Source organism: Grampus griseus (assembly GCF_964374135.1).
Source record: "Grampus griseus genome assembly, chromosome: 4".
Lineage (NCBI taxonomy): Eukaryota > Metazoa > Chordata > Mammalia > Artiodactyla > Delphinidae > Grampus > Grampus griseus.
The window spans coordinates 130,251,991-130,264,876 of NC_138997.1; the positions used below are offsets into that span (position 1 = coordinate 130,251,991).

At 39.8% G+C, this 12,886-nt stretch overlaps 2 protein-coding genes across 2 annotated transcripts in view; one reads left to right on the plus strand and one right to left on the minus strand.

Moving 5' to 3' along the window:
• The window catches only part of MFSD8 (major facilitator superfamily domain containing 8), a 41,851-nt gene extending 31,061 nt beyond the window's left edge, over window positions 1-10,790 (minus strand). Inside the window, exons 1-2 of the mRNA XM_082653027.1 lie at window positions 10,684-10,790; window positions 1,376-1,467 (exon numbers count right to left, since the gene is read on the minus strand). Of these exons, the coding sequence (XP_082509153.1) occupies window positions 1,376-1,467; window positions 10,684-10,748 (157 nt within the window). The 5' untranslated portion in view covers window positions 10,749-10,790. The remainder of the gene's footprint in view (window positions 1-1,375; window positions 1,468-10,683) is intronic.
• Window positions 10,791-11,114: 324 nt separating this feature from the next.
• Window positions 11,115-12,886, plus strand: part of ABHD18 (abhydrolase domain containing 18) — a 34,731-nt gene continuing 32,959 nt past the window's right edge. The window contains exon 1 of the mRNA XM_082652929.1: window positions 11,115-11,236. The gene's annotated coding sequence lies outside the window, so the exon portion shown is untranslated. The remainder of the gene's footprint in view (window positions 11,237-12,886) is intronic.

Here is a 12,886-nt window from a genome sequence, read left to right on the forward strand (position 1 = left end):
GATTAGAATGACTAATGTCAAATAAACATAAAATAAGAGTTGGTGAGGATGTGGAAAAATCTGAACCCTGACTGTTGATTAGAATGTAAAATGCAGCAGCAGCTATGGAAAAAAGTATAGCAGTTCCTCAAAAAGTTAAAAATAGAATTATCATATGATATAGCAATTCCACTTCTGGATATATACCCAAAAGAACTGAAAGCAGGATGTTAAAGAGATATTTGCACACCCATGTTCACAGCAGCTATTTGTAAGAAACAAGATATGGAATCAACCCAAATGTTCATCAACCAATAAATGGATAAACAAAATGTGGTATATACTGAAGGGGATCAGAACATTCTACCCCAAAATATGCTGCTTTGGCATATTGATTATTTTGAGCTGAAGGCAACTAACAAACAGCAGACACAGAAGGGCTTTCTGTCTTCCCCCTTTCTGCCTAAAAACTGGGCATAAATTTCCCCTGAGAAATGTGCTCTTCCAGTACCAGGAAGAAGAAAATATTCTTATCACTGCAGATGGAGCATCAATGCTGAGATGAGTCTGCACAAACAAACCTTACTCAAATAACCCTCATCCTCCATTAGTTTCCCCCATGTATTTCCTAGTCACTTTCCCACAATTTACCATCCCTAGAAAGCTAACCCCTTTTCTTTGTCTAGTCACCTCTCCACAATTAGAGACCCTTGTTAAAATAGTATATAAGTCCCTGAGTCTAAAACCCTTTCTTTGGGGTTTTCACTTTTCTATGAAGCCCCGTATCTCACATAAAAATATTAACATCAAATAAATTTTTATGCTTTTCTCCTGTTGATCTGCCTTTTGTCAGTTTAATTTGCAGGCCCCAAATTAAAAACCTTTCGTTTACTTTCTTAGCTATAAAATCTAAGAAAGTAAAGAAAAAGTTTTCCCTCTCCTACAATTTATACAACAGACTATTACTCAACCTTAAAAAGGAAGGAAATTCTGACACATGCTACAACATGGATGAACCTTGAGGACATTACGCTAAATGAAATAAATTAATCACAAAATTAAAAATACTGTATGATTTCATTTATATGAACTATCTAGAGTAGCCAGGTTCATAGAAACAGAAAGCAAAATGATGGTTAATGGTGGTTGAGGGAAGGGGAAATGAGTTGTTGTTTAATGGCTATAGAGTTTCAATTTTGCAAGATAAAAAAGTTCTGGAGATTGGTTATACAACCATGTAGGGATATTTACAACTCTGATCTTAGAAATGGTTAAGATGGTACATTTTATGTTATGTGGTTTTTACCATAATAAAAAAATAATTTTTAATTAAATGACATTAAAATATGATATTTTATCTAAATTTTTTAAATTATGTATAATTTCAAATACTTACCTACACTGCTAAGAAACATAGTAAGATACAGAATCCTAATTGATCTCCATCGGCTCTTATAATGCTCCTCAGTTTCTATAATATCCCATTCTCTAGGTATAAAGAAGAAAAATGTAGTATAAAGTTATCTCAGTACATGCAAATCTTTCTGTGGCATAATTTTATTTTCTCTCTCCTAAAGTCATGAAAATGATATGATAGAGGTATAGTTTACTAATATTGGTTTTTACTATACTAATTCATCTATAAATAAGTATTATATCTTTTAATTTCCATGGATTATATTTATGGATCACTGTGCATAGGAAGTTGGGAGACATGAGGCAGCTTAAAAAGGCAAAACATTTTGTGAACCAATTATTTTGCTATTGTTGGCATGCTATAAACTTATGAATCAAGCATGTTTAAATTTGCTAAACTGACAAAATGAATAAAGTATATCAAAATAAACAAAATAAACTAGCTACAACCATTAGATCTCCTACAGGTGGGATATACAACTATTAACTATTAAACGATAATAACTGTCATCATTATGACATGCTCTACTTGATGACAGCAAATTAACTTTGCTGTAGGAAGCTATTTTAGTTGGGTACTTTCAGCAAAATTAATATAGAAGTGACACCAGGAAGGTTTGATATGACCTAAGACATTCGTAGCCCTGGAACCTCCTGAAACATTTGCCTTTGCTCCAACACAGGTTACCAGACAAGCTCTGTTAGTGGACCAAAGAGAGACCAAGGCCCCTCCAGACTGGGTTGACCTTTCATTATCACCCTTGACCTGGATTAAGGGCAAGTATGTTAACCACGTAGCCTACCTGTCAGGTGATAACGTTAGCATGTGTACCCATTACATTTTCACATATGCACACAAAAAGAGTTAACAAATTTACCCTAATATAAGCATTATATGTTTTCAAATAATTAAAACAAGCACAACAGAAAAAATGCCACCTTATGTTCCAACATTATTTTCTAAAACAGACTTAGTACTGTTAGTCTTCAAAAAAGAAAGTATGTTTTTTTAAATGTGACATGACTGGGAATGTTAGAGAGGGAATGAAGAAGAGAAATAACATTTATTAGATCTATTATGTGCCAGATATATCAGTTCCTGATATAATATATATGAAGTGCTTAACACTGTATATGCTGTTCCACAAAAATACTGTAATGTCGCATACCTGAAAAATAGCAGAACCCCAGATGCTCGTATTTGCAAATCAATATATTGAAATTTGGAATACATAATGCAGATACAGGAAGTCCCCTACACACGAACCTTCAAGTTGCAAACTTTCAAAGATGCGAATACGCGTTCGCATGTCCAATCACATAAGTTAGTTCACGTGTCTGGCAAACATTGTCACATGTGTGCATCCTCTAAAAGTGGTTGTGCTTTTGTGTACTTTACTGTACAGTACTGTATAGAGTACAGTAGAACAGTATCTTTATTTCAAGCCCAGGATGTCCAGAAGCAAGCGTAAAAGCAGCGGTGATGTGTCTGGTACCACTAAGAAGTGCCAAGTGATAACGACAGAAACAGAAGTGAATATAATTGAGAGAGTGGAGCGAGGCAAAAAGATGGTTGACGTCGCTCATTCTTATAACATGAATCGTTCAACCATCAGCACGATTCTAAGAACATGGACGAGATCATGGAATACATGAAGTCTGATGTGCCAATGATGTCGACAATAATATCAAAGAAGTGTGGGAAAATGACGGAGATGGAGAAAGTTCTCAGGGTGTAGATGCAGGATCAGTATCAGTGTTGAGTCCCACTCAGATTAATGCTGATTCAAGTGGAAGCCAAAAGACTTTATGAAGACTTGAAGAAGAAATACGGTGAAGAATCAAAGGGCGCATCTTTTAATGCCAGTCATGGCTGGTTTCATCAGTTCAATGCTACAGCCAAGCTTCACAACATAAAAGTAAGCGGCGAGGCAGCGAGTGCAGATACGGTAGCTGCCTGGGAATTTCCTGAAATGCTTTGAGAAATTATTGATGAAGGCACGTACTCACCCAAGCAGGTTTTTAATGTGGATGAGACAGGACTGTACTGGAAGAGGATGCCAGACCAAAGTTACATCAGTAAGGAGGAAAAGTCAATGGCAGGTTATAGAGCAGCAAAGGATAAGCTAACTCTGTTGTCTGGTGGCAATGCTTCCGGCGATATGAAGCTGAAGCCTCTCTTAGTTTATCATTCAGAGAACCCAAGAGCCCTTAAAAACATAGCCAAGGGCTCTCTTCCTGTTGTGTGGAAGAGTAACCCCAAAGCCTGGGTTACACAGGCCATTTTCCAGGATTGGTTTTTCCACCACTTTATCCCGGAGGTAGAGAACTATTGCTTGGAACATTCTTTTGCTGCTCGATAATGCTCCAGACCACCCCCCATTCATGAACGACTTTCATCCCAACATCAAAGTAGCGCATCTGCCACCAAGTACTATGTTCCTCACCCAACTTATGGACCAGGGAGTTACAGCCACTTTCAAGAAATATTATTCACGTTACACTTTTAGTCAGGCAGTAAAGGTGACTGATGAATCAGGAACAACCTTGCAACAGTTTTGGAAGGACCAGAACATCTACAAGGCCACAAAAAACACTGACTGCTTGGCGTGAGGTTATGGCCACCACCATCAATGGGGTTTGGAAGAAACTTTGCCTGCAGTTTGTTCACGATTTTCATGGATTTGAGAACGTGGATGAGGAGTCCAAAGAGGTCTTCAGCAACTTAGTGACCCTCAGCGAGAAGCCGGAGCTAGATCTGCAAGAGGACGACTTCATCGAACTCCTTGCTGTGCAACACGAGGAGCTAACTAATGAAGACCTGATGAAACTGGAGACCCAGAGAAAGGACAAAGAGAGACAAGAGGAAGGAGAAGTAACTGAAGAACCGAAGAGATTCACGTAGCAGGAAATGGCAAGGGGATTCTCTTTATTTGAGGCGGCACTGTTAGCTTGTGAGGCACAGGGCCTGACGTAGAACATTACATGAAGGTTGCAGCAGCCATTCAGAATGCAATCCAGTGCTACCGTGTCATCCATGACGAGAAAAAAAGAGCTACTATCCGAACATCATTGGATCGTTTTTTTCAAGGGGGTAGATAGAATTGAATCCAGCAAGGAACCAGAACCTGTGCCACCAACGTCACGCATGAGTGAAACTGCAGCTTGCCCTCTGTCTCCTATTGCTGTCGATCCTTCAGCTCTGCCATCTCCCACCTCCTCTCCCTCCTCCAGTCATTAACTCTTCTGGCCTGTTCACTCGATGCCATTCCCTGTATGCCAGCTGTTGTACTGTACTACTGTACTTTTCAAGGTACTGTACTGTAAGATTAAAAATGGTGTATTTTTTTGTGTTTGTTTGTTTTTTATGTGTTATTTGTGTGAAAAGTATTATAAACCTATTACAGTACAGTACTACATAGCCGATTGTGTTATTGGGTACCTAGGGACTTACGAATGCGCTCTCAGAATGGAACTTGTTCGTATGTAGGGGACTTGCTATTATTACATATCAGCAAAAGGTATACACCATTCAATCCCACAGCACTGAATTCTTGTATCAGTTTAAAGTACTGGGTTACTATTATAGTTTTAATGAACTCATTATTATTTTCTGGAGATCAGAAATCTAACTGATAATCATGAATAAGAACTATCCCTAAAATAAGCCTGAACATTTTCAAATAACCAATTTGCTCATATCTTATCTAAGTTATGGAACTAAGAGAAGTAAATAATCTGATTCTGAAAAAAAATGTAATAAAATTGTTTGTTTGAGTGACTTTGACTTGAAGGTCAGTCAAAAATCTTTCTTCTTTTAATGACAGCTATTAAATATTGAAGGGATGATAGAAAATCACCATTTACTCTCCATGTAATAATGGATGAAAGCAAAGATCATCAGTGAATCCTAAAATAACTGGTTGGAAGGTCAAAAGTCCTCAAAGTATCACTCTTTTGTCGATCCACTAATCAGAAAATGGAAAATGAGCCTTTATAATTGAGAGATATAACAGTCACCCTCTTAACCAAGTAGTCAAGCGTGGCATCCCCGACAGTGGGATGGCCTGGCATCCAATGCTTCCTGACAGAATACACTGGGATGTTCTCAACATAAGCCATGGGATTTTCTTGCCAGAAATGTTTGACCAGGATCTACCCAGAAATGGTTCACAAATTCAGAACGTGAGATGTTCCAAAGAAAACAGAAAACTAATCTAGACTTACCAGAGGATTCAATGTTATTAAGAACAAAAGAGAAGGTCAGGGGATAGTTTTAGGTTGGAGGAGTCTAAAAATACATAAGGATCAATGCTTGAACATTAATCAGATCCTGTTTAAAAAAGAATAGCTGTAGAGTACATTTTTGGAACAACTGGAAAAATATGAGTATAGTCTGTATAGTACATGATATTTTGAATTAGTAGTGTATTTCTAGCTCTGGTAACAGTGACATAGCTGTGTAAAAGAATGTCTATGTTTTGGGGAGATGGAGGCTGCAGACTAAAATGTTTAGGATAAAGTGCCATAGTGTCTGCAACCTACTTTTGGGTAGTCTGGCAAAAGAGGGGTGGTTGTGTATGTGTATGTGTGTGTGTGTGTAGAAAGATTTGTGCAGTGTGGAAAAGGCTAACAATGACAGGGTAATCAGGTATTTATTGCACTGTTTTTTCAATTTTTCTACAGATTTAAAATGTTTCAAAATAAAAATTTTACTTTTCCTTATTTTTTAAAATAAATTTATTTATCTATTCATGTATTTATTTATTTTTGGCTGTGTTGGGTCTTTGTTGCTGTGTGCGGGCTTTCTCTAGTTGCGGTGAGGGGGGGTTACTCTTTGTTGCAGTGCACGGGCTTCTCATTGTCGTGGCTTCTCTTGTTGCGGAGCACGGGCTCTAGGCATGCAGGCTTCAGTAGTTGTGGCACATGGGCTCAGTAGTTTTGGCTTGCGGGCTCTAGAGCTCAGGCTCAGTAGTTGTGGCACACAGGCTTAGTTGCTCCACGGCATGTGGGATCTTCCCAGGCCAGGGATCGAACCTGTGGAGGCTTCCCTGGTGGTGCAGTGGTTAAGAATCCGCCTGCCAATGAAGGGGACACAGGTTCGATCCCTGGCCCGGGAAGATCCCACATGCCGTGGAGCAACCAAGCCTGTGCGCCACAACTACTGAGCCTGCATGCTGCAACTACTGAAGCCCGTGTGCCTAGAGCCCATGCTCTGCAACAAGAGAAGCCACTGCAATAAGAAGCCTGCACACTGCAATGAAGAGTAGCCCACGCTCTCTACAACTAGAGAAAGCCCATGCACAGCAATGAAGATCCAACGCAGCCAAAAAAAAAATAAAAATTAAAAAAAAAAGTATAACTTTGGTGAAGAAATGTATCTTTCTTCCTTGTTGGAGATAGTAGGAACATAGGAGAATATAACTGTCCTTCAATCAAGTTACCATTTTTATTACATTCCAACGTGATTTGTTTAACATTTTGATTCCTTTCTATTATCATTGCTGTATTCTGGTATTAGTTCTCCATTTGAGATTCTCCTTCAAGTAAAGTTGCAATGCTAAAGGGTTTTGTCCTGTCCAAAATTTTCATTACAAACTATACCTCAAATGATAGCATGGGGCTTCCCTGGTGGCGCAGTGGTTGAGAATCTGCCTGCTAATGCAGGGGACACGGGTTCAAGCCCTGGTCTGGGAAGATCCCACATGCCGCAGAGCAACTAGGCCCGTGAGCCACAACTACTGAGCCTGCGCGTCTGGAGCCTGTGCTCCGCAACAAGAGAGGCCGCGATAGTGAGAGGCCCGCGCACCGCGATGAAGAGTGGCCCCCACTTGCCACAACTAGAGAAAGCCCTCGCACAGAAACGAAGACCCAACACAGCCAAAAATAAAACAAATAAATAAATAATAATTAAAAAAAAATGATAGCATGTTTATCAAAGTTGCGACTCAAAAACTATGAGGAATACACATGGATTTACTGAGGGGAAAAATAAAATTGTACTTTTACCAGAGAGAGCATCTGTGAACTACTGAACAGCAAAAAAGAACCCATATTGAAAGAGGAAAAAGAAAGCAGTGTGTGGTCACTGACAAAATAGTGCAATGGTATAAAAGTTATAGAAATTAAAAGAAATAAATTGAGAATGTTCTATAAAAGTATCTTGTATACAACCATAAGTTCTAGTAATATTTGTTTTACAGAGACTAGGCTAACGTTGCAAAGAAAAATTTTAAGCACCTATAATACTTTAGGATATTCTAAGAGAGGGATCAGCAAACTACAGTCTAATAGGCCAAATCTGGTCTACCACATGTTTTTGTGTAGCCCATGAGCTAAGAATGGTTTTTACAGTTGAATATTTGTGATCAATTTCATGACAGAAAACATTAACTTTGACAATAACATTGACAATGAACAATAACATTCATTATTAGACTTGTATTACAAAAAATTGTACTCATTTATTATTACATTTTAAATTTCATTACTACAAAATTTTGTGGAAATTTATTTTCTTTCTTGTTATCTAAGTACCTATATAATAACTTTGATTTTGCCTCCTGGCCTGCAAAGCCTAAAATATTTACCATATGGGCCTTTACAGGAAAAGTCTGCCAACCCTGGTCTCTTAAATTCTATGGATAAGGTCAGTGGGGATTCCTGAGGACTTGATAAAAGGCTGAGGTTGGTGGTGAACTAGGCTCATCTTTTTGCAATTTACTCAAAGTGAACAGGGCTTGCCAGTTAGTTTTACATATGTTCCCTTTACTAGGGAATCTACGTTTTTAAAGACAGTACACTTATTGAATTATTCTCAAAATACTCTTTTTATTTTAAAAATGTTAAATCTAGAAATTAAATTCAGATAGGCAGAACATCTGAATTTAAATGGACCCTAATGAGCATCAATTACTTGAACAAAAGAGAAAGAAAAAAAAATCCCCTTTTAAAGTAGGTTTATTTGGACAAAGTGACAGAATGTACCATAAGAATACATCTAACCATAACTCAAGGATCCTGAAATCTATCTGGAAAACAACCAAGAATTAGGAGGAAGCAAAAACAATGCTGAAAAATCCAGAAATCACAAAGTCCATGTACTCAAGCTCATGCACTTGATTAATACGAGAGACCTTTAGCTTTCGGTCAGAGCTTCCATGTTCTAACTCCCTACAATTCTATTAAGCTTAGATACATGATTTTCAAAGCCACAGCAAACTAGAAGTCCCAAAGAAAAGTTGGGAGAAGTTTGCAGACAGCAACAAAAACAGAGGTTGCCAACAGATAACAAAAACATGATGATGATTAGTCTGCCAGAAACAGAATAGGCTGAAAAATGAAAAATAGATGTGAAAAGTATAGCACTGTAGAACAAATCAGTATAGCAGCACATAGTCCCAAATGCCTTATTAGGCCCGGAGGATGTCACTCTATCACAATATATTTCAGCAGTGACATTCATTTTAATGATCTCAAGATAAAATGTAAACAAAATTACATTCCATATATTCCATTTAGTAAATCAGGGACCTGACAAATACATTTTCCAAAGGGTTTCAAACAAAGTGATTTTTAAAAAAGGTTTGGTGCTCATACACAGAAATAAACTCAAAGGATTAAGGACCTAAATGTAAGGTTGGATACTATTGTATAAAACTCTTAGAGGAAAATATAGGCAGAATACTCTCTGACATAAATCACAGCAAGATCTTTTTCTACCATCTCCTAGAGTAATGAAAATAAAAACAAAAATAAACAAATGAGACCTAATTAAACTTAAAAACTTTTGCACAACAAAAGAAACCATAAACAAAATGAAAAGACAGCCCTCAGAATGGGAGAAAATATTTGCAAACGAAGCATCTGACAAGGGAATAATCTCCAAAATATACCAACTGCACATGCAGCTCAATATCAAAAAACCCACAAACAACCCAATCAAAACCTGGGCAGAAGACCTAAACAGACATTTCTCCAAAGAAAACATACAGATGGCCAACAAATACATGAAAAGATGGTCAACATCATTAATTATTAGAGAAACTACAATGAGCTATCACCTCACACTGGTCAGAATGGCCATCAACAAAAATTCTACAAACGATAAATGCTGGAGAGAGTGTGGAGAAAAGAGAACCCTCCTACACGGTTGGTGGGAATGTAAATTGGTACAGCCATTATGGAGAACAGTATGGAGGTTCCTTAAAAAACTAAAAATAGAGCTACTACATGATCCAGCAATCCCACTCCTAGGCATACATCCAGAGAAAACCATAATTCGAAATGATGCATGCACTCCAATGTTCACTGCAGCACTATTTACAACAGCTAGGACATGGAAGCAACCTCAATGTCCATCGACAGAGAAATGGATAAAGAAGATGTGGAACATATATACAATGAAATATTACTCAGCCATAAAAAGAAGGAAACAGTACCACTTGCAGAGACGTGGACAGATCTAGAGACTGTCATACAGAGTGAAGTAAGTCAGAAAAAGAAAAACAAATATCATGATATCACTTATATGTGGAATCTAGAAAAATGGTAGAGATGAACTTATTTGCAAAGCAGAAATAGAGTCTCAGATGTAGAGAACAAACTTATGGTTGGGGGGGCAGTGGGATGAATTGGGATGTTGGGACTGACATATCTCCACATATAGACAGCTGAAGTTTACCTGTGAATTTAGTTACTTTACTGTAATAATTATATATGTTTAAAATAATACTTAACTTCGTTTTCCTAAAGGTTTAAATACATAACTGCAGAGTAAGAAACAAACTCTAACAACTCCAGGGTCAAAATAACCAGGATAATAAGGGTCAAAATACACTTCATCCCTTAAATGCTTAAAAATTAGTCTTTATACATTTGACATAGGAGAAAGGGGAGGTCATCTTAGGTTTACTTGCAAAAAAGTATCAAGAAGTTATCAGGCAATTAGTTAAGTGAATACTGAGACCGGTATCTTCAAGTCTCGAATAAAACTGTGTGAAACGTATAATCAGTTCTGTAAAGGGCCAAATGCAGAGGCTTGGTTGCTGCATCAGCGTTGGTGTAACGGTACAAGAGGCAGTTTGCGTTTCTTCAACACCTTCAACAGAACCCGCCGGCTCAAGGCGCCCCGCGGAAGTGAAAGCGCATCTCCAAGTCTCGCGCAACCTGCCGCCGGCTCCCGCCACCCTGACACCCCTCCTTCGGCCCACAAAGCCTGATGCAGGGAAAGGGACCAGTCCCAATAGCGCAGGAGGGTCAGAAGGCCTTCCCCCAACATCCGCTCACCTGCTTCCGGGTATGCTGTGGCCTAAGAGCGGCTCCTGCTCAGCCTCTACCCCCAAGCTCGCCATAATTACTGTTCCCACAAGGCTTGGGGCCAACTCTCGCGATACCTCCTGCTCCCTCCCATTCCAGGCGGCCTGAAGCTGTCAAAACAGGCCAGCAAGTGCGCGTGCACGCCCAGAGACCAGAGTGGGCGGAGCACCCCAGGTCAGAGGCGGGGGCCCCCGGGAGGAGGGGCGGTGCCGAGAGGATGATGAGTGTTAAGGGCGGGGCCCTAAGTCCTTATCCACCTCCAGGGTACGGGCCTCTCCGCCTCCCGGAACAAGGCGCGGAAGAGCCGGGGAGGGTTCGGGGGCGTGTCCAAACAGCCACCCCGCCCAGGGTTCGTCCTCCTCCCCAGCTTCCCTGTCAGCTCCCCGTCGCTTCTCAGTTCCTGGAGAGGTTGCTGTAGCTGCGGTTGGGCCTCAGAAAGGAGGCGAGTCCCGAGAGGCTAGAGAGCCGCGGTGTTCGGAGTCTCGGCCAGCTGGACAGCAGGCGCCCACCAAGCGGCCATTGAGTAAGTAGACGGTCCCAGCCGCGCTTCCCAAGCCTCTTGCCGCGCTTGCCTACGTGCCAGTAGGCAGGACTGAGAGCGCAAGGCTTGGCGGGAGATGCGGGGGTCCCGGGCCGAGTGAGGTGGGCAGGCGGGCTGTCCCTTCTCCCTGTGGAAGGTGGAGGTGGTTACGCGCTGTGGTTTTCTTGCTCGGCTAACTACAAAGGCACCTTACCCGTAGTGCCTTATTAGGACCTGGGATGAAGATGATCCTCAAATTCGAACCCACCGCCGCCTGCGTGGACTGAGAGCTTCCGCCGTGCAAGATGCCACTCAGCAGAGCCTGCTGCTGTAACCTGGGGGTTAGAAAAGCCACAGCACCAGTTTGACAATGACCAGATCTTTTCATCACAAGGAAAATGACATTTTTAGAAAATATGTTCTGGGTTGTTTTTGTTTGTTTTCAGTAGATCTTGGTGCTGCTCCCTTCCTGGTGCTTACATATTAACGTCTTACCCCTACAAGCAGGCTTGTAAGCTAATTGGTAGCAGTAGTCATGTGTGTCACAATTACTGTTTTATTAGCACTAGATACATTCTTATGTGATTTCATTTGATCACAACTGTTCTATGACAGGTAAAGCAGACACGTTTCTATTTTACAGAGAACTAAGGCTTAGAAAAGTTAATAACTTACCCAGAATCACTCAGTGTGAAAGTATCAGAGTTGAGACTCAAATTCAGTTGTTTTCGATCAATATTTAGGAGCACTTATCCTATGCCAGGCACTATACTGGTTATGTGTTGTATGGTATATGACATCACTCTGATCTTTGTCTTGTTTGTGACCTTGTGTGTATCCTGTTTGACACATTCCACTGGTGAACAGCTAAACTTGAAATGTGTTTTCTACTAGTTCAGAATTATCTTCTGAATCCAGACCTGACATTGTATACTTGGATTCAGTCTTGCAAATTTGTTTGTAACAGCTCACAAAAGCATATCAGATTCCTGTGATTGTTTCCAAGAAGGTACATGGGTAAAATTAGTATTTTTTTGTCATAATGTTGCTTTACTATATCTTCAGCTTCTTTTAAATCTCTGGAGCCTAGCACAGAGTATGGCATATATATATATATGTATATTTGATAAAGGAACTTTTAACCAGTATTGCACCAAGCAGAATGGTTACTAAATAAATATATGTTGAATGAACACTTATTGAATTACCTCATTTCATCCCTACAACAATCCTCTGAGGTGGAATTGTCTCAAGCATACAAGGAAATTGAAAGTATGGAGATTAAGTAATTTGCCTAGGGTCACACCTCCAATTAGCAACAGAGCTAGAATCCAAGAAACACAGGACTCCTGACTATAAAACCTGTGCTTTTCACCACCAGCCTTCCTATGAAAAGAAGGTCAAGATTCTTTTCCCATATCTCTTAAAATATTTCAAAACAAGTAATCAATTTTTATATAAATGAAATAATTTGCTATTATGTATTAGGCCAGCTATTATTCCCTCTTTATAGTTTAAGGTGGCTTATTCAAGCCCCCTTCACACTGCTAGTGAAGAACCCAGGTCTTCTGACACTGCTATTTTCCATTGTTGCCTCCAAGTGATGACTTCAGATGGCAGAAGTACATGGGATGAATGCATGTACAACTGGTG